Source organism: Carassius auratus, chromosome 26 (genome assembly GCF_003368295.1).
Source record: "Carassius auratus strain Wakin chromosome 26, ASM336829v1, whole genome shotgun sequence".
Classification (NCBI taxonomy): Eukaryota; Metazoa; Chordata; class Actinopteri; order Cypriniformes; family Cyprinidae; genus Carassius; species Carassius auratus.
Window position 1 is genome coordinate 11721147 of NC_039268.1, and position 21630 is coordinate 11742776.

The window sequence follows — 21630 nt, forward strand, 5'->3', positions numbered from 1 at the left end:
GGATTGCACGGGTCCCACAACTCAAGGTTACATTTTTATCTATATCAAGTTGCAAAGACAAATGACAGTCACACAAGTGTTTCTTGTTGTTGTCTTTTTTTAATTCTCCGAACCAATTGTCAACTTGGAAATAAAACAAACCTGAGCATCTGAACACAAATGTTCTATTACAATTAGGCCATTCTCCGTTTAGAAAACACACAATAAGTTGCAAACAAACCAGTGCAAAAATTCAATAAGAGTATAAACAATACAGGCAGCGGTGTCTCACACAATACACACATGAAAAATTACTTAGACAAATGGCCCAACTGTAAAGACACAAAAAGGAAGTTTGGTCAGGTAATAACGAGTTAATTTTGGGAATGCCATTCTAGTAGTAGTATCATTTATAAAACAGCAAAAACTGGTAAAGAAATACCTTTTCCATGGTACTCAGAACGATAACAAGCAATTCTTGACCATGTGGGAATAAAATGACCCACCAAACACATCTAGAGTCAATGCTCTTGAATTCTAGATTCCTTCAGACTCAGAGTTTCAGCAGGGTTCTTGGAAAGGGAAGTGGTGCCAGTCTCAAGCTGCTCTGTTGATCTCATCTAAAAACTCCACCATAATGTTGTGGATCCAGATGTCATTGTCCTCCTGTGTAGTGTCCACTAGGTAGACAGAGATTTTACGCTCCCAGGGCCAATCCCCCTCCTCAAACGACTCGATCTGAGCCACCAGTGGCTTCTTCTCAACATGGTTCCGGAACACCATAGAAGCTTCCTCAGCCCAGACCCCTTGCTTGACCCCTGAAAACAAACATTTCACATACAAATCAGAAGCATCTACAGATACTGATCTGTTTTGAGCAACTTTGCAATAGGGCTGGGTGATGCATCAAATATTTACAAAATATATTATACTTTGTTGAAATCATAAAACCAACTCCATATTAGAGCCCTGCATGGGCCTAAAATCTAGGCCCTAGTTCGGCCCTGGCACAGGAAGCTCAGGCTCTACCCCGGCCCTTGTCCGACAGCTTGTCAGAATTCTGACCAGAGCGGTCTTTCTCCCCACCACCCCATATCCCAAAACAGCTTACACTATTGTCTCAGATATTAAAGTACTTTTTTATATGAAATGGCAAAGTGATTGTATTTAGGGTCATTATTTTATTAAGTTAACTTATATTTAATGAGTAAAAAAATGCTCCAAACATTTTTCTAAGATTATTTTTTTTTTAAAGCATTGACCCAGTGACCAGCAGCAGACAGTGAGTTGATCTTAGTCTATGTTTGATCAATTTAGCCTTTTCAAATCATCACGACTTGTTTAAAATTAAATCTATAGTTATAAAACAGCTCCACAGTGTTAGTTTAACGCTTAACCTATGCAGACCTCTAAAATTCTATTGGTTCAGAATCACTGATTCTACAGTTTCTACAGAAGTCCCTGTGTGGGATTAGAAAAAAAATAAATAATAATCATTCAGTGAAACACTAGGCCTATTTGTTATTTTGTATGTGTTCTACTGGTGTATATACAAATAAAGTTAAATTGTACTCCTTATTTAAAAAAAGGCCTTGTTTTGCTAAATTTTTACTGTACTTCCTTTAAACATGTTTACCGGTACAGCTACTTGCCAACAATAGGCATTTTATATATAATATATGGCTATTTTGAAAGACAATAGCCCTTTCAGAGCAAAGACGTACATCAAATATTAGTAAAAGGGTGACAAATAATCAGAATTAAATAATTTGTTTTAATCCTATTTGGCTCCAGCTTCTCTTACCAGCCAGCTGAGCAGAAATTCCCTGGAATGGCAGCTGCCTGAACTCATCTATGAGAGGTTGGAGCTGGGAATAGTTGATCAACTCATACTTCCCATAATCCAACTCATACACAGAGACCAAGCCATTGGTTAAGACGCCCTTTACCAAAACACGATGCCAACTATAAATAAAGAGAGGTGAAAAGACAAAGGGAGAGTGAAAGAAAAAAAAAAGACAATGATTTAGTTGCCCAGAAGGTTGTGGAAGTATAATCAGAGGTGCCACTCAAATCTCACTTGTTGTCAATCTTGGCAGCGTAGACATTATTCTTCTGGATGTTGATTCGGGTTACTTCCTGTTTGTTGTAGAACAGGACCATTTCTCCCATCAGCACCACCAGCTTGTACAGATCCTGCCAAAGCTGCAACACAAAGTGCCCAGGGTGGCATGCAACCGACACAAACACATCCATGTTTTGTCCGACCACTGGTAAGTCCAGCTGAGGGGGCAGTGTGAGGGCATTAGACAGTGCAGGAGCTGCATAAGGGCTGTCCCCTGCCTCGGGCTGGATAGGTTTCGAAATCCTGGTGATCTTGCTGAAGTAGATATCCCGCTGCCAGAATGGACAGGAGGCAAGCTGACGGTTAACACTGCTCTGAAGGTCCTGGGCTCCATTACAAGTGAAGAGGTAGATATGCACAGTCCTGGTCTCATCAAGCTTCACTATCTAAACACAACACGCATGCCAATAAATAAATAAACTTTACAGTAAGAGTGTAAAAAAAATAATAATAATAATAAAAAAACACATTTGAGTAAACAATAACTGAAAGTGTAAGACCTTCATGCAACTTGGGTCTTTGTTGAGGACTGTCTCTCTCAACCACAGAACAGCTTCAGGAGGCCAAACACTCCCATCTGCATTCAGTTCCTCCAGAATACACTTTATAGCCTACATAGTCAGAAACAATTACTTTCATTCATAAAGCAGACTAATGCAATGCTACAAATTCAACTTGATGTTAAAAGAGTTATTTTATTTATCAAACAAGTGGAAAAACTCACTGCTTGATTTATGATGCAATTGAAACAATGACCTGCACACTAGTGGCAAGCCATGAGCATGAATGGAAACAAATATGCAAAAAAAAAAAAATATATATTTATATTACCTGAGGTGGTATGGTGATGAGCTCTTTGAGGTAGATTGGCGGGATCTCTCTGAGCTCACTAACCTCCAGAGAAGCAGGAAGTCCCAGATCCAAAAACAGAATGTCCAACACCTGACTACCATGAAGGTCAATGATCTATACACAGATGCAACACACATTCATGCAAGCAATGGAAATATGAATCGCTTTGTCTAAAATCTCTGAAGTAAAATTGTGTAAAATAAAGAAATGGTGAAAAATGTCTGAACAATGAAAAAAAAGTCTGAACAATGACATTTAATCAAAAGACTTAGCAGACCATCCTTTTACAGGGTTCGTTCGTACTTCTTTGGTTTTCAACGACTAAAATCAGAGATCTCACTTACAAAACAATATTATCTTTCAAATTCTAATAAACTGATAAAACAAAATGGCACCAATAAAGTGCAGCACATAAGCATGCAATGACTGTGGCAGCTGCAACATTTGAAATGATTTTATGGCAAAGATTCCTTATTCAAACAAATTTTCTTTTTCAAGAATATATGATTGACCTGAAGAATGAAAGCTGTATCAGCTATATCACCTTTTATCAATGCTTGGGTGAGTGACGATACACTTAGCTCATGAGATATACAGTTACTTGGTTCACTAGAATGAGACAATACTTTAATACTATTTTTAAGTTTATTTTTTTAAATGACAAAATATTTGTCTTTTAAACACAAATCAAAACAATGCAGTTGTATTTTGAAATATTTTAACTAATCAAGGGCTGTAACTAATGATTACTTTGGTAATCAAGTAATCTACAGATTAATCTCACAACTGAGTAATCTGATATTTTTTAATAATACAAATAGACCCAAGTGAAAAACAGTCTTTAGGCAAAAAACAGCAATTTAAGACTGAACAATGTAAGCACTATCAAAAGTTTTACCACAAACACAACTTATACTAATATCGTGAGTCCGCTTTTCACCTCAGGGACAGGGAGTAATATCGCAAGATCTTGTGCACGAAACGACTCTGTGCTTATATCAGATGCGCTGCATTGTTGATTTTGCTTTAAAATATTGTTTTATATAGAATAAAAATAACTCTTATTTCATATAATTTCAATAACACTTATAATGCACTAAGGATATGCAGGTATCAAATTTTCCTGTTGTTATTAATTGCTCATGCTTTTATCACGGTATTGAAATTTTCAAGTTTCAAAAAGGGGTCATAAAACAGTATAACAGGTTAAAAAACCTTTTTATAAACAAAAATAACTGAACGTTTAAATACAATAAAGCATTACAGAAAGTTATATAAAGTTTAAAGTTTTACACAGATTAATGTGCAAAAGATCTAGAAAGACCATTAGGTATCATTTTACAATAAGACCTCATTAGTTAAGCATTAAAGCTGCGGTAGGTAACTTTTGATGCTCTAGCAGTTAATAAACAGAAATGCTTGCATCTTGCGGAAGAACATCGTAGCCGGAACTACTTCTATCTGTTTATGTCTATGAAGAATCACAAAGGTACTGGGTTACTCCGCCGCGGTACCCCCGAAGCAATCTAAAATAGTCTGAATATAAACACTTATTATAGGTGCACCCTAGTGATTCAGGACAAGCTAAAAACACGGTTTGGAAAATGGATTCATGGTGTACTCGCTTATTATGTTCATTTTTCTACATTTAGAACAAACAAAGTTACGGACCGCAGCTCTGATTGGTTGTTTCTTACCGGGAGTGGATGAATTTCTGCAAATGGCAATAGGAGCACTTGGAGGAGCCAGAGGAGCTTGATTTTTTTCCACAGATTATCTGTCTCATATTCTACTGTCAGGACATAATGACAGGTTTAACAAATATGTACAAAATATTTTTACAAAAGTTACCTACTGCAGCTTTAACATTCACAATGAGCAATAGCTACATTTGCTACACAAGTTATTAATCTTTGTTTAAAAAAATAATAATAATAATACAAGTAGGGCTGCCCCCAAATAGTCGACTAAACGTTAGTCGATATGAAGAAGGTTTGGTCGAATACATTTTAATTAAGTGGTTAGTCGCAAAAAAAAAAAAAAAAAATCAAGTGAAAACATTACGCAATCAGTGGCTGCGCAAACATCAAAGCAACGAGAGATCAACGAGATCTCGTGCCTCGCGGTATACCAAAGCACACTTGATGAGGAGGAGCATGCAAGAGAAGGATGAACTAAAAATGTACTTGGCAGATAAAACAAAGGTCGATTCGGGACCATTGGCATGGTGGCAAAAAAAATAACATCGATATCCAAAGCTCACTAAAGCAGCTTAGCGCCTCCACTGTATCCCTTCCACATGCACTCCATCAGAGCACATCTTTTCAAAGGCCGGCTTCATTGTGAACAAGTCAAGAAGCTCCCTTCTTCCTAACAATGTAGACAAGCTGGTGTTCCTCTCACATAATATGAACAAAATTAAATCGAATTGAAAGCTTAGGTAAGAATGCTTAATTTCCTTTTTGTAGTGTTTCTGTTTGCTATCTGTTAGGCTATATATATAAAAAACGGGTATTTTTATAACGGTTAGGCTATACAAATAAATAAATACATATTACTTTTATTTATTCGTTTTCATATAATGCAGAAGTTGTTTTTTATTCTGTAAGAAAAATTAGTCTGATGTTTGCAATTTGCTGTTTCAGGTCAAGACTCGTCGTCTTAATGGCAGTTTGTGGCTTTGCTCTGATATTTTGGATTACTAGTGTTCTTTAAATTATTTGTTCCACATTTTGTCTTAAATATAGTTGTTCTAAACAATTTAATCAAATACTTAGGCTGTTGATTTGTTTGCCGCCTTCTTTTTTTTGGCGTTGTGCGATGTGCCATGTGCATTTATTAAATTGTTAGTTTTTGTTAATTTTCCTTTTGAACAATATACAAATTATATTAATTTTCCACTAATTTTATACCAAACAGTGTTTTTGCTACAGACTTACTATTCTGTTTTAAGCGCTTCATTTTCATTTTGAAAGCGCTAACATCATGCTTAGCATATTCTGTCATATGGAAGTGTTAAACTTCAACTTGGACTATACCTTTCCTTGTATATACGCAAGTTTTTATATTAATATCATAAATTAACGATTATTCAACTAATTGCTAAAATGCAGGTGTGTTAGTCGACTAGGAATATCTTTAGTCGGGGACAGCCCTAAATACAAGTCTTAGTTCTTGTTATCTCATTAAATAACACAGTTGTAACTTTTGATTCTAACAACGTGCTATTAAATATTGGAATACCTAAGATTTCAGAAGAATTTTTCATTTGCAGTTTAACCAGGAGTTTAACCAGGAGTCAAATTAAAATACTTCAAGCACTTTAAGCACCTTGTATGAACCCTGATTTTAGGGTGGTTTGCACACTTTTGAAAAATCTGAGTGTTCATACTTGGGTACATTCTTACTGGAACCAGTTCAAACTCTTTTTTTTTTTTGATTAATCAGAGGCCACATTTTCACAGTTTTTGACCATTCTTTGTGATAATTATGATTACAAAAATACATAAATCACACTGTGAAATACATCTGCAAAATTATAGTACTAATATTAACAGCTAACATTAATATTCTTCACTTTTAAGTTAAACATTTAAGCTTACTTTGGTGGAAAACCAAAGTAAATACATGAATAATTTGTTGCCAAAATCTAGTGAAATAGGCGACACACTGGGCTTTAAAATGCACATTATAAGTGACCAACTCCAGAACTGAGAACCAGAACTGTAAATCGAACCTTTGAACATCATATCAAGAAAAACACTTGTAAATGAACACAGTGCCATGCTTCACTGTAATTTGATAATATTCAACATTACTTCAATATATTGTGCAGCCTTAACTGTCATTGAACAAATGCCATTTTAAATGTGTGGATGAAGGGAAAGAGTATGCCATCTTCTCACCTCTGCTCTTGCCCATTTGCCTTTGTATTTAGCTAGACACACTTTCCCACAGAACGGTTTGGACACCAACAGCTCCCATGTTAACTTAGAAGCAGAAAAAATATTTAGTGCCCTGACAATCATTTGTACCTCCTAAAAGAAGCCTAAAACTGACTTTATCTATTTTACCTGAGAGATGAAGTGTGCTTCAATCTTGTCCATGATGTCTTTGAGTTTGGCCTGGCCTCGAGAAGGCAACTGACAGTAAATACTGCCGTCAGAGCACACATTTGTCACGCACACATTTGTGTACACGCTGTTCACCTGAATAAATAGAGGAGAGGGGCATTATTATTTATTCATTTTGTAAATACAAAGAAAAGAAATTATTTTCTGAAAATGTGCAGAAATTTTATGTCATTTTGACAGACCTGTAGAGGATTCTCCATGGACTTATCCTGCAGGGCTTTCAAGCATACAGCATTCACATTCACATCCTCATTTTCAGAAGTGTCATACAGCACAATAGCTGGTGTGTCCTCTCGCTCCACAATCTCAACCACTAGCGTACGGCCAACAGCTAATGACTCCAGAGTCTTCAGAATTACCCCATCTGTATTGAACGGCTCCAGACCTAACATTCAAGACAGTGAAAATGGAAAAAAATGACATCACATATTACTCTCAAACATCTAGAAGCTTACTTCACCACAAAATAAAAATATAAAAAGCGACTTTCGCTCTCACAATGCAGAAAACTCAGACGAAGTTTGTTAACTTGATAACTTTTTTTTTTACATTTTTAAGCTTCCATTGTCACAAACATAAAAGCCTCTGATGAGTATTACCTGCAAGTTGGCACGTGGTTGCCTGTAAGGGAAGAGTCAGGAATTGATCCCTCAGCTGTAGTATCTTCTTCCTGCTGACCACCTCAAAGAACCCATGATCCACACAGTACACCTATGAAAAGGGAAAAGTTAGGATTGCATCTAATGCAAACGGACTTTGTCTTTTGCACAGACTCTGATACCTTTACACTGTCCTCTAAGACAAGGTGGACCTGAGCTCTCAGTACTGCATCATCCTCTATAGCAACTGCCACGAGTTGTCCAATTTTTGGAGAGAGAAGACAAAGTCCAGCTCCAACTGTATTATAGAATTGTAGCATGGCCTCCTCCAACCCCTCCAGAGCTTTAGAGTAGCCTTCCCCTACAAACCTGAAAAAGAAGACATCATCATGAATCCACAACCTTAAATAATCCAATGATACAGAACTAAAGAGGAATCTTGTAACTAGTAAAATATTGGTTTTGTGAGCTCTACCTGAGAACAATATTGTCTGTGCTGCTGACCTCCATCACCAAAACTGAAAGGAACTCTGTTGTTGGGATGGTCAGAGGAGGTACATGTGGGTTGCTGGTATAGGGCAAAACCAGCGGTGGTGGGCGAGGACGAGGTGGTGTCTGCACCTGGCATGGGAGTGCATACAGTATGGCCCTCTTTCGATTGTCTGGCATGGGGTACTCAACCATACATGCATCTGCCAACAGAGACAGATCCTCCAGCACATTCTGTGGAAACACGCACCTGAGAGACAAGACAGGGAACAAAAAAAAAAAAACTTTCACTGGGAAAAGTAAACACTGTGATACGCTCTCATATATTACATTACAAACTGACAGCTAGAAATGATTGAAACAGTGTCTGTCACAACAGCGTATTAATGTCTCTTATGCATTCAAAATCATAAGTACACTACGGTTTAAAAAAAGGTCTTTTTTTTTTTTAAATAGCACTTTTATTCAATATGGATGCATTAAATTCATCAAAAGTGACAGATGTCAAAAGTACCCAAAGGCCTCCTGGAAAAGTTTTGGAAGTGCATGGGCCCAAAGGCCCTGGCTGTATTTATTGAGCAGCTGCCTCAGCTTCTGCTTGATCTCTGGAGTCAGAGGCTGGTGAGAAGGTGGTGTGGAAGGAGGGGTGATGGGTGAGTGAGGGTGAGCTTTGGGTGTTTCAGGAAGACTAAAATCCAGCTTGGTGGAATTGGGTGATGTTGGGCTCAAAGGTGGCTGAGATTTCTGGGCTGATGGAGGAATGTTAATGGCAAGAGTTCTGAGGATACGGGTAGTTTGCTGGGCAGGTGTTGGCTGTTTTGCATTGGGAGACTGCTTGCATGGAGCTACCGCAGGCACAGTGCTTGGTTTTGGGGCAGGTTCCAAGACAGGATACACCAGACGGTCAACTATGTTATTGCTGCCTGGCTTTTCAACCTAAGGAGAGAATCGAAAAAGAAAACAAAGAATCATGTACCATATAACAGTCAACAACTTTATTACAAAAAGGCACGGTCCACTTAAAATTGTAAACTGTAATCAATTCTTCATCCTGTATGGCTTCTTTTTCATAAAATTATGGGTTATAGTGAACATAGCTCACCATAAAGACATTAAACATAATTGAGCAGGGCTCCAGACAATAAAAATAAAAAACATTGAATTCACATTGTCATGGGTTTGTGTCTCATCTTTCTTGACTTTATCTGCATTTTAATCCATCTCGTAGATAACCTGGAAACTAAATATTGATGAAATATACAATCACAAAGAGTTGTTCATTACACAGAATCTGTATCAATATCATGGACCATAAGCATGACTTGGCCATTGTGTGTAGTCTGGGCTCCTCCTCAATGCATCCTATAAATGTTGCCATATGTCTTTCACACATTCAGTCTGTTTTCATTCATTGACTTTTTTATGAGTTGTTTCATGTAGACAACAGGTTAGGTAAAAATATAAATATGCAATAAGCTGTTGCATGAGTTTATTAATTTCAAGTTAGTAAATTTAATGCTCAACTCTGACTTTTAATTAGTTGACAAAGCAACATTTTTCAAGTTTTTCATATAATATCTATCTAGGTTTATTTTAACAAATGTTTTTTTCTAGTTTTAGTTAAAGGGGGGGTGAAATGCTATATCATGCATACTGAGTTTTTTACACTGTTAAAGAGTTGGATTCCCATGCTAAACATGGACAAAGTTTCAAAAATTAAGTTGTGCGTTTGAAGGAGTATTTCTGTTCCAAAAATACTACTTCCGGTTTGTCACAAGTTTCGGAAAGTTTTTTTCGAGTATGGCTCTGTGTGACGTTAGATGGAGCGGAATTTCCTTATATGGGTCATGAGGGCATGTCTGCCGGATGAGCGCACGCTCTTTACTAGAGAAGAAGAAGAGCGCGCGCTCCCGTATAGCACAGCACTGAGAGCACAACACACTTCACTGATCAGAGCGAGAGCGTCGCGAAATGTCACAAAAGAAGTGTGTTTTTGGTTGCCAGGGCAAGACAACCCTGCACAGATTACCAAAAGAGAAACAGCATTAAGGGACCAGTGGATGGAGTTTATTTTTACAGAGCATCAACGTAAGTGTAAGTGTTTGTGTTTGTTCCCTGCATTTCGAAGATGCTTGTTTTACAACAAGGTCCAGTTTGACGCCGGATTTGCACATCGTTTATTTCTTAAGGATAATGCAGTCCCAACGAAAAAGGGTCACGATCGTGTGTTGGAACCGCAGGCGGTGAGTAAAACTGCTTCAAATATCTCTGTGTTATTAACTTAGCTATCCGCGTGTAAGCACATCAAGTAAACAACATGCGATGTTGTCATCAAACTGCACGAGTAAAACTGCTTCAAATATCTCTGTGTTGTTAACTTAGCTATCGGCGCGAAAGCACATCAAGTAAACAACATGCGATGTTGTCATCAAACTGCACTTTCCACATCTACAGCTTAAAAGAAAAAAAAAAGACGACAAAGAAAGTGGAACTTAGTCATTTTCCAAAACCGCTAAGCAAATATATACAGTTTAAGTACATACCACATAGAGACTGATTGCTGATGCTGCTCTTGTTCAATTTCAGCCTCTGGATCTGATTCTGGATCATAAATATACGCTGAATCTGACTGTTAGCCGTGGTTTGTTTTGGTTGGTTTTGTCCTCACGGTGTCACAGCTTCCAGACGCGCTCAACACAAAAGCCTACTCGCGCTCGTGATTCTTTAGCTCCGCCCACACGTCACGCCTCCAGGCACTCGTGTTTTTCCGGGAAAAATCGGTACAGACTATCTTTCTCTTATGAATATAATAAAACTAAAGACTTTTTGGAGTTATTAAGGATGCAGTACTACTCTATAGGTACTCAAGATTAACAGGATATTGAGTGAAAACGAGCATTTCACCCCCCCCCCCCTTTAATGATAATAGCACCGATCAAGATCTAATTACAATTTGAGCAGATAGATTGATTTTAGGTTGTGTTTGTTTATTTAAGTTTTCTCACAGTGCAGATGTGCGTCCATGTTGCCAATTCTTTGTGCATATGGAGCTCTTCCTGGAACATAATCCTATAGAGTTGAGGGATTTTTGACAGCCATACTCCACTGCAGTATTTCTCCAAAAGCTGTTTAACTCGACCCTGAACCACCTCAACATCAGCACTGTTTGCAGGCTTTTGCTGAGCTGAAGAAACAACACACAACAAACGTCACACAAGGTAACCAAATAACAAAAACAGAGATGAGTACATAAGTACTTTACATACATGTATTTTCACTACTCATATTTTGCACAGACTGCACACTGTTCTAGCTATTACTGTAAACTGTCTAAAGTTGTTACTGTACAAAGCACAGTAAACCATTTCTATAAAAATATAATTGCACTACTGTTATTTTGCATAGAATACATTAACAATACTTTTGCACACTCATCCAACTGTATTTATTACCACTGTTCTCATGTTGCTGCTCTTCATAATGTGTATATAATCCTACATTGCTCTATTCATAATGTACATAGCATACAATCCCCACATTGCATTCCTCTTTATATTCTCTATATACTCTGCTCAATACTGTATATACAGTAGCAACTCCACTGTACATTCTGTACATCATAGCTTCACTTACTCTGCACTTTTATGTATTTAAAACACTATATTCTTGCACTTCTGGTTAGATGCTAACTGCATTTCATTTGCTCTGTACTTGTACTCTGCATAATGACAATAAAGTTGAATCTAATCTAATCTAATGAGTGCTGATTTTTCTTTTTAAGGCCAACCTTAGGACGAAGTTAGGATATAGGCGACCTAAACCACAGATGCATGACTTTTCAGCTTTAAGGCCTCATTTCTTTATCATCACTTGCAAGGCAGAAAAAGAAAACTAGGTTTAAGCATTAGGTTAAGTACTAAGTTTATGTTTCAGGATCCTGTTTGTATCTGATACAATTTTGCAATTGTCATGAAGACAAGCTGAAAGATATTTAACAGGGCAAAACAGAGATTTACCTGGTGTCCCACTGGTCTTTATCCCTGTATTGACTTTGCTGGTTGCAAATGTTTTCTCCTCAAACCTAAAAATTACACACAGTGTAAGTTTTGGGATGAGTGTATTGAGAATGGTTTGTCTCACGTCACCCACCCTGGTGACTTCTTGTTCAGTTGCCAAGTAGGAACCCGGGAGGAGGGGAGGTCAGTACTGTAAATCTGCCGCTGGTTGGGGTAAAAACTAGACTTGGATGCAGAGCTTCGAGCTGGATGAGTCATGTGGCCCGGTTGCCGCAGAGACAAGCGAGGTTTGACTGCGAAGACCAAAACAGTTAAACCATATCAATAAACAAGCACATACCTCGAAGGGCTGCATAACAGAGTGCAGGATCCTAAACGGCTCGTAGCAATAGTGCGTAATTGAGACTGACTGGCATAGATGTATCAACACACATATACAGAAAAGCTTGGTGGGCAAATGAACAGCAATATAACATTTCATAAGGACCCTATTGGGATGTGGACAAAAACTAGGATGTCAAAGAGTTAATCCACTATGTAGATTAATGTGGTTATTAAGGTGATGTGTGTTTAAAAAATACAACTAAAGAAAACCATTAGAATTTTTTTTTCACTACAAAGAATGTCTAAAAACAGGTTTGCACCTCGCACAATTTACGCTCAAGTTAATTTTAAAATGTACACTGTTAATTTACTAAGTGCAGAATAATATAATTTACATTTAAATTTAGCAGATCCATTTCTCCCAAACGAACCATGAAAATGATGTGATATCAGTCAAATAGTATCTATTTCACTCTGGATTTTTGTTTGTGCCTGTTACCCGTATGTGAAAACAGAGATGAAGACTTCGCTCTCATTTGAAAGTTCAGTAATTTAGAGCAGCCGGACTTCTTAACATTCTTCTGCCGGGCGACCAGCTGTGCGATGTGTGCCGTTTCCTCACACACACCAGCAAAACACATGACCTACAAACATACAAATAAAGTCCATCATAAAAAAATACAGTAAAAACAGTAATACTGTGAAATATAACTTAAAAATAACTGCTTTCTATCAGGGCTGTGCAAATCTGTGATTTCTGTCAATTCCATTTTAATATATAAATTTTAAGCAGAACACAGTTATTCTAAACGGCAGTATTTGAAATATTACAGTTTTTGCTGTATTTTTAATCAAATAATTCTGACCAGTATTGTGTATGTATACATATCATGCTATAAATGGATAGAATAATACACTATATTATCTACCAAAACACATAAAGGTATGTGGTGTATCATCAGATTAACTGAAAGCATCACCTCTCCAGCACTGGAGCGCTCGAGCCGCACCACACCGGGAAGGCTGCGCAGAAAACTCTCTAGACTGCCGTGTCCAAACTGCCGGTAAGGGATCATCTCTCCTGTCAGAGTCCGGTAATCTCCCTGCAGACGGGCCATGGCCACACCGTGCTTACTGCTCTGAAGAACAGCTCGCAGCATCTTCTTCACCAACTCCACATCACTCATCCTGCACTCAAACACAAAGTCAATCTAATGAAGACAGGTCAGATATAGTAGCCATAGTAAAACTTCCTGATATTAAAAATAGCCAATTTTATAATGAACCTTAAATAAATGATTGCACACATGAAATCAGTTTGTTGTTATTGTGTGTTTTCACAACAAGGGTGTGCTTCACTCTTCTCCTTTTGAATGTATGGAAATAGCATAAATATACATATAACAAACCTGACATATGAAGCACAGGTGTATTTGTGACGCTAGCCAACAATACAGGATCATATGAGTAAAAAATACTCTATTTTTCTTTTTTCTCAAAAATCATTAGAAATAAAGTAAAGATCACGTTCCATGAAGATATTTCGTAAATTTCCTACTGTAAGTATATCAAGACTTAATTTTTTTATTATTAAAATGCATTGCCAAAAACTTCATTTGAAAAACTTTAAAGGCGTTTTTTTTTACTCTCAGATTCCAGATTTTCTAATGATCTCAGTCAAATATTGTCCTATCCTAACAAAACCATACATAAATGGAAAACGTATTTATTCAGCTTTCAGATACCTTCAGAATTTACCTTTATTGGCTGATTTTGTGGGCTTGGGTCACAAAATACATTAAAACAAGTTACCACGAACACTATTTGAAAGACTGGCCATCTTACACAAACTTGTTTCTCAGTTTACGCTTGCTAACCGTGATATCCTCCATTTTTCTCAATCCTACATTGCATCCCACAATATTTTATACTGTTAATTTAGACGTTAACGTTGGTATCGGTCAAAATAACCATACACTTATGGAAAACATGTACGTTTAAGTAGTCATTTGAAAGAAGACAGGCGGGAAGACTGGAAGGTTAACGTTAAATAAATTTCATCAGGCAATTTCGTAACTTAACTAATCAAACAAACGACATAACGTTAACTGATTTAACTTAATTACTCTAGTTCTTTTTTTGCTTGTAAGGACGATTCTTATTCCTAAATTATAAAAATATATAGACAATTAATCGAAGTCTTGACACAAAACTCACCTGATTGTCTTTTTGTCACTCTAATTTAGCCGCAATATCGCGCGCACATGCACGTGCATTCGCTATGACTCCAACGACGTCATACGTCATCGGAAAAAGGACTGAGGTCAAATGTCAGACAGAAATAAAAGAAAATAAAAATTAACGAAATGAAAACATGAACGTGAATTAGCCTACTGGTATACTTAGTAAATAAATAAATTAATTCCAAAGTCTTTTAATAGGCTTAAATAGGGCCAGTCAGCCATACTTTAGGATAAGAGTAGAAGATTGTTCTCAATCAATTAATATTGCGAACACTTACAGTATTAAAACGGATAACTTCCTCTGTTAAGGTGCTGAAGGCAAACAGTGATAAATAAAACTCATGCTATGAGAATTCAGGGTGATGACAGTCTGATTAGCTATTTACAACTATTCTTTTTTTATTAAAGTTATTATAATAAACATTCGATATTATGCTGTTTGGTTCATTATAGATTTTTGGGAAGGGATGAAATCCTTTTTTTTTTTTTTACTTTAATATACAAAGGCATTGTATATTAGACCAACATATACAAATAAATATATTTTAGTACCTTATCTCTTTTTTTTTGACATAAACCATAAAATTAATTCACCCAAACTAAGCTTTCACATTCTTTATTACAAAATACTATTTGACCAACAAACACATAATCATTCAAATTTGTTGCACAAGTTCACAAAAAGCATTAGACCTCAAATGTATACGTAATTTTCTCAGTCCAGTTCTTAATAAAATCCTGCGCAGTTATGTATTATAGGAAGGTAGCTTCTCATTCCTGCCCTTTGTATCAAAAAGGAAAGAAAATATTTTTCAAAGTCTATATCCCAAAAAAATTAATTTCATCAGTAGTGCAATAGTCACACGCACAAAAAAAACTCATGCAATCATGGAGTCTGTGTTCACACTGAGGAACCGGTTTCAGATGTCTGACTGTGTTGGTTCTGTTTCTGGAGTTTTTTTGCTGACCAGATCAGCTATTTGTTGAGTCTGTGAGGTGATGGCTCGGGCTAAGAGGAGTGGGTCTTGGTTGTCATTCTGGTTGTTTTTTTTCCTCTTTCTCAGCAGGATGAGTGCAGGGTTCCTCAGCAGTGTGTACAGCAGGAGCCAGCGCACACGGACTCTGCCCCCTACTGAACCCCCTGTCAAACAGCAGACAGGCACAGTCATTTCATGGGATGACATTTGTGCTGTCATGCATCTGGAGTAATTCTTACCAGTGTTATTTCTAAAGGTTGCATAGGAGGACTCTGCAGGTCCTCGTTTGTCCAGTGTTCTGCGAAGCAGTAGATGGCAGAAAGACACCATAACTGGGTTGCTATGATAATGATCAGCAAATATCATCCCAATCCATGTACTATATCCTGCCCAAAAGAAAGTAAATTATGACCGTTGTACAAAAATATTAGAATTCATTTTAAATTCTACAGGCTTGTAAAGGCAAAAAAATATTTAATCACCCAAATATATTTAATAAATAAAATATAATTAATTAACCAAAATACTCAAATATAATAATAAATAAATTAAATTATAATTGTATTCTATTCTAATTTTAATCTAATTCTATTAAGGTTCCTCTGATCTACTTTGTGATAAAACTGTATTAAGAAAATGAACGTTTTTTTTTTTCACTGAACTGGACTGCATATGTACCTGGATCCATCGACTCATAGCCCCGCTGCATGATGGTCCGGTCAATACGTGACACCAGCCATGTACCCACAATGCAGCTGCTTAAAAGGCGTAAAATGCAGTTGCTCAACCCCATAACCACATTATAGAAGAAGAAAAAGTAGTTAAAGCAGTGGAATGCTTTTCTGTGGAAGGAGAAGAAAAATGTCGGTTATTAAAAAATAATTAAATAAATAAATAAAAATAGTTTTTATATACACTAAAAAAAAATCTAAAACTTTAGCATTAGGAAAAAAAATGTATGTCTTTAAATGTAAATGAAATTTCACATTATTATTGTTTTTACTGCATTATATATTGACTATTTGCAACACATGGTGACATTACAAGAGACCTCTTTCAAAACATTAAGAAACCTGGCCCACCCAAAATTGCTGTTTAAAGTCAGTGCATATTTACAGCTTCATATGTTTGATTTTCCTCTAAAAAGGTGATTTGTAGTTGTCCTACCTATTGTTAAGAGCAAGGGGCTTTTCTTTGTCCCCAGGTGAGAGTTTGTCCTGCAGGAAAAACACTTGGACCAGAATAATCTGCACTACCACCAAGGCTATCACTAAGAGTATTGTCAGCCTGCAAACACATAAAACACAGTTTATTGCTATTCAAATGCTGCTTATGCTAATAATTATGTTAGCTATAAAATATGTTGTCATACAAGTAAAAAAATACGGCCTGATGATTGTGCTTATGAAACATGAAATTTGTCATGAGATGTCTTTAAGGGAACTCACAGAATGATGCCTACACTAGAAAGCCAGCTGAGAAAGTGTCCCTTCTGGATTGGTAGAACGACTGCATACACAAACAGCAAGGCAAAAAGAAACTGCACAAAGTGAACTATCAGAAACCCTGCAGAAACAAACAAAAATAACAAATGAAATCAGTTTAATCAATACAACAAACATTTGATGTCACTTCATCATCATATTCTTTCATATATTTGAGTCACTCTAGCTATGACAAAGCAAAGCATACCAAGGACAGATGTCAGCGAAGATACTGACAATAAATCAAACTTTTTAGAGAAATTCGCATACCCCACATAGTGAAGGCAATCTGCCAGCCTGAATATCTTGTAATAGCAGCCTGAGAAAGAAACACATTTGGCATTTTGATCAACAACTTTTCTTAAATGCTTTTTTGATGGTTGTCCTCAGTCGTAGAGGAAACACAAAGAAACCCTTTACAAAAACTCTTTACTTACCACGCTAACGGCGGGGCTTGGTTTATGGAACTTCTCTGGAAGAAAAGTTTTCTGTCCCTTCCACAACCTCTTTAAATGTTTCCTGCAGTCATTGATCCAAGTTCATTGTTTGGTAAAGTTTTTAATGATACTACCTTTGGGTTATTAAGTGCTTAATTGTTGAATTTTGTACATAAAGAATGCTTAAATAACCATACCTGTAACATACTAGCACGTGTAAAGTGTAAGTAACAGATGTCAGAGTGGAAAAAATAGTTGTTGCCAACCAAGACCCTGAGAAACAAGAAACGGTAGTGTAATATATGAGCAAAGACAAAAACAAAAAGACAAGAAGAAAAAGAGGTGGATCTTATATCTTACTTCTTGCAACAAAGCTGAACTCGTTCATCCTGGGAATGAGTGACTTGAACACATTGTTTGTTTCATTACAGGATGATGCAATCTCTCCAAGTGAGTCTATCAAAGCATCTAGCTTGTCAAAAGTGTAGGCGCTCAAGCTGTAGTCCGCTAGGGTCAACTAAAAACAGACAATAACATTGGCATTTTTTAGCTTTAAGTAAAAAATTCAATAAACAATGTGTACATTAGTGAGTGCTGACTGACCGTGTACAAGCCAATCAAAGAGATAATGGATGTGCCAATCATCCTGTTAGGGAATTTGAAGTGAGGATCCCAGTCATACACTTTCCTTCGAAACCAACTCTTTTCCTCTGGCCTTAAGGGGCAATAGCAGAATGAGTATTGGCTGATTGGTGTGAATACACTAATAAATGCATGTCAATGTTGAATGAAAGTGTACCATTCAGGGGGGTGTTTCAGTAGAGTCTGTACATATATGAACTGATGGCAGTTTAGATCCTCCTCGTTCTATATATCACAGAAATATTACTCATTTTATAAATACTATTGTTAAATGTTTTTCCATTATGCACGTTAATTTAACACGCTAAAAATGTACTTACATATGAACGTGAATTTAATGTTAACCTAGATTAACAAATGCTGTAAAAGTATTGTCAACTATTGCATTGACTAATGCTACCAAATATAACCTTATTGTAAAATAACATAAATGACAACAAGACTCATGATCTGACCTCATCCGTTAGTAGCTGCAGGTGGATTCTTACTGCCTTCACAATGATATACACAAACCGTCCCAGCAGGAAAAACAGACACAGGAAGAACGGCCACAGGATGATCAATTTCTCATAAGGACCTAAAATCTGCAACCAGCGAAATGTGCTTTAATTCCGCATTCACAATTACAAATTATGAGTATTATATTATATCATCAAAGACACTATTGCACATTTTGAACACTGACAGAAATCGAACTGCACCTAATCTTCACATGAGCATAATAATGTGATAATAAGTTAATCATTAATAAAATAAAGTTAATTATTAATCATATTCACCTACCCTTCCAGAGGGACAGCTTATCGTGTCATACAGTCTCACAATGAGCCTAAAAGCCATGAAATGTTAAAAAATTATCAGTCACTTCAACAACCCACAAATGTTTTTAAAGCTACGACAACAAACAGAAAACTAGAGTGTTTCTGTGTACCACGTGAGTGTGTAAAGAAGACCTAAAACCCCTCCTAGTATTCGGTGTGGCGTTGAAAGACAAGCAAAGAATGGCAGGTAGGCCACACCAACTTCTATTGCCCCTACCAGGTACACAATGGCTGAAAGAGACACACATGCAGATGGACTGTAACTTTCCTTTGATCAAAACTAGATAATAGAACTTATCATAGGACATATGCATTGTTATATCTAAACTACCTTTAGCCCAGTTAGGCACAGTGAATGGTGTGTAGGACTCAGAGAAAAGCTGAATCACACTGGGGGCAATAGCACCGAATGCGAAACCATAAGACCATCGGTTACTTAGACTGCAAATGAAATCCAATGGCCTGCAAAGAAAAACACACACACTCAAAACTTAAAAGGGCACTTAGACATGTAAAAAAATCTATATTAAACTTAGATCTACAGATTTTGTTCAAATATCACTCACACCACAATGCCAAATCGACCCCTGAGATATGGAAAGCGATTCTCAAAGGGCTGAGCCTTCGCTCTGCGCTGTACAAATGAGAGCAGAAACACAATGCAGACCTGAAAAACAAAGGAATACAACTATATTACGTATGCACAAATGACAGCTGTCTAACGATCCTAATACACCACGGAACCCAAGGTGATATACAAGATGATACACCATCTGACACCAACTAGTAAGTATAGAAATATAATCTTAAATTCATGTAATCATGTCAGTTCTTATCTAACAGTGAAGCATCACTTCCTGTTCTAGAAAAAGGGTTGCATGTTTGTCTTGAGGGAAGAGAGTTTTGTCTGGACAAATGCAGGCAGCACTCACAGCAGGAACAAGAGAGCAATGCAGGAACAAGTCCACTGCCATTCCATTCTGACATTCCTCCCTTAGAGAACGAGGGAGAGAGAGGGAAATGAGAACGAATGAGCGAGGGGTTAGAGCACAGCATGAATGAAAAACTGAAGCTGAATGAAAACAGCTTCAGTGATTAATTAAATTCTGTAAAACTGTGATCAAACTGACCCACTTACTAATCAAAGTAAGCATTATTTTTAGGGTAATTATCATCATTTATATTGTTATTATATAACACGTTGTGCCCTAAAAACATACTTTATCTGCACAGATAAGAACCAGTGACCTAAAAACACTTCCCCTTATCAACAGAAAAATGACCCCACTTTTTTTTTTTTGTATTCTAGGTCATTTTTAATAATCATAATTTTTTTATTTTATTTATTTATGTTACTTCTCAATAGTATTAATAATCAATTCAATTTGACATTTTAACAATATCTATATAATGTCTTTGGAAGTATAAATGTCTCACAGAACATACACTAACCCACTTTTAAAATTTGTTTAAAATATATATTTGCTTATTTTTTCATAAATATGTTAAAATGTTATCTTAAATCTAAATGTAAAACTAGTGAAGATTTGACTCAGAATTAACAGTATCTAAAAACAGTTTATGTAAAATGCTTCATTTAAACAAAAATGTGCATAGAATGCAGAATATCAATTATACTGTAAAATATTCTCTGTCTGTCACTCTAAAAAGTGTTTCAAAAGCAGAAGTAACTCACATGATTTCCGACGACTACCGTTCTGCTGTTGGAGTACAGGAGCGATATTCTTCTCCTCAGTCGCTTGTAGGCAAAGATTATTTAGACCATAAAGTTGCTCTCCTTCATAATAAACTCTAGTCCCAGTGTACTAAGTTATGAAGTAAAGCTTTCACTTCATGAATCAGGATATAGCTATCTAGTCACATGACTGGATGACCTTTGACCCAGGCCACACACTAGTGTAGCTCTCTCTGTTTTATTGACTGTACTGTTACTGTGTAATAATAGTCCAAACTTAGATAAGACTTGCTGTTGAACTAGAGCAGATGATTTAGGTCTTGCCATTTCTCTGTTTGCATGTTACTCACACACGGTGCTCACTATAATAATAATAATAATCTGATTTATATAATTAAGAATGATCTAAACAATCATGATCAGAAATTATCAGAGAAATCACAATCAAATTTGTTATTATCTTTCATAACACAGCATTTTTCTTGGATATGTCTTGGCAGGGACTTTTCACATAAATTGCATAAAATGTCCAGTGTTTGGCTTTGTTTTCCTGCTGTTTCCATACTTGCTGACGGTAGCTATCACCACTGTGCAGGCATTTATCAACCATTTGTGGCTAACTAGCTAAATAAATGACAATAGTCTTCCACACATCAATATTTGCTTAGGATAGTAATGAAACTAGATGCAGAAGTAGGGCAGATAACATTTAGTCATTTAGTAGATGCTTTTATCCAAAGCATCTTAAAAATCAGGACAAAAGAAGCAATCAAAACCAACAAAAGAGCAACTATATGTACAAGTCTTGGTTAG

The 21630-nt window shown here is 36.5% G+C and overlaps 2 protein-coding genes across 2 annotated transcripts; both read right to left on the bottom strand.

Annotated features, from left to right (window-relative positions):
- Positions 1-79: 79 nt before the first annotated feature.
- LOC113044325 (tudor domain-containing protein 7A-like) lies at positions 80-14845 on the bottom strand. The gene is made up of 18 exons (XM_026204226.1): positions 14735-14845; positions 13498-13705; positions 13017-13161; positions 12327-12486; positions 12194-12258; positions 11183-11361; positions 8692-9113; positions 8164-8427; positions 7871-8057; positions 7689-7800; positions 7272-7474; positions 7030-7164; positions 6862-6945; positions 2936-3070; positions 2605-2715; positions 2060-2490; positions 1784-1944; positions 80-797 (listed from the first exon to the last, which is right to left on the bottom strand). Exons 2-18 carry the CDS (start codon positions 13702-13704, stop codon positions 577-579), a joined length of 3222 nt encoding a protein of 1073 aa, XP_026060011.1. The 5' UTR covers position 13705; positions 14735-14845; the 3' UTR covers positions 80-576.
- Positions 14846-15360: 515 nt separating this feature from the next.
- On the bottom strand, positions 15361-20971 carry LOC113044327 (stimulated by retinoic acid gene 6 protein-like). The gene is made up of 18 exons (XM_026204230.1): positions 20818-20971; positions 20054-20114; positions 19688-19788; positions 19453-19583; positions 19232-19352; positions 19084-19129; positions 18756-18884; positions 18458-18525; positions 18262-18373; positions 18019-18175; positions 17856-17931; positions 17659-17740; positions 17492-17540; positions 17186-17303; positions 16905-17024; positions 16416-16579; positions 15977-16123; positions 15361-15901 (listed from the first exon to the last, which is right to left on the bottom strand). Coding segments are annotated over exons 1-18 (1905 nt in total). The 5' UTR covers positions 20820-20971; the 3' UTR covers positions 15361-15680.
- Between the last annotated feature and the right edge of the window lie 659 nt (positions 20972-21630).

What these genes read in the sequence shown, in the direction of transcription:
- LOC113044327 (XM_026204230.1), bottom strand. An exon ending in TAAGCTGTCCCTCTGGAAGG is followed by an intron (nt 18,885 to 19,083) that starts GTAGGTGAATAT and finishes CGCTGGTTGCAG; the next exon opens with ATTTTAGGTCCTTATGAGAA. An exon ending in AACCTTTAGAAATAACACTG is followed by an intron (nt 15,902 to 15,976) that starts GTAAGAATTACT and finishes GCTGTTTGACAG; the next exon opens with GGGGTTCAGTAGGGGGCAGA.
- LOC113044325 (XM_026204226.1), bottom strand. Translation starts at nt 13,704, where the DNA reads ATGAGTGATGTGGAGTTGGTGAAGAAGATGCTGCGAGCTGTTCTTCAG. An exon ending in CATGGACGCACATCTGCACT is followed by an intron (nt 9,114 to 11,182) that starts GTGAGAAAACTT and finishes TTCTCTCCTTAG; the next exon opens with GTTGAAAAGCCAGGCAGCAA. An exon ending in AACCACGTGCCAACTTGCAG is followed by an intron (nt 7,475 to 7,688) that starts GTAATACTCATC and finishes CTTGAATGTTAG; the next exon opens with GTCTGGAGCCGTTCAATACA.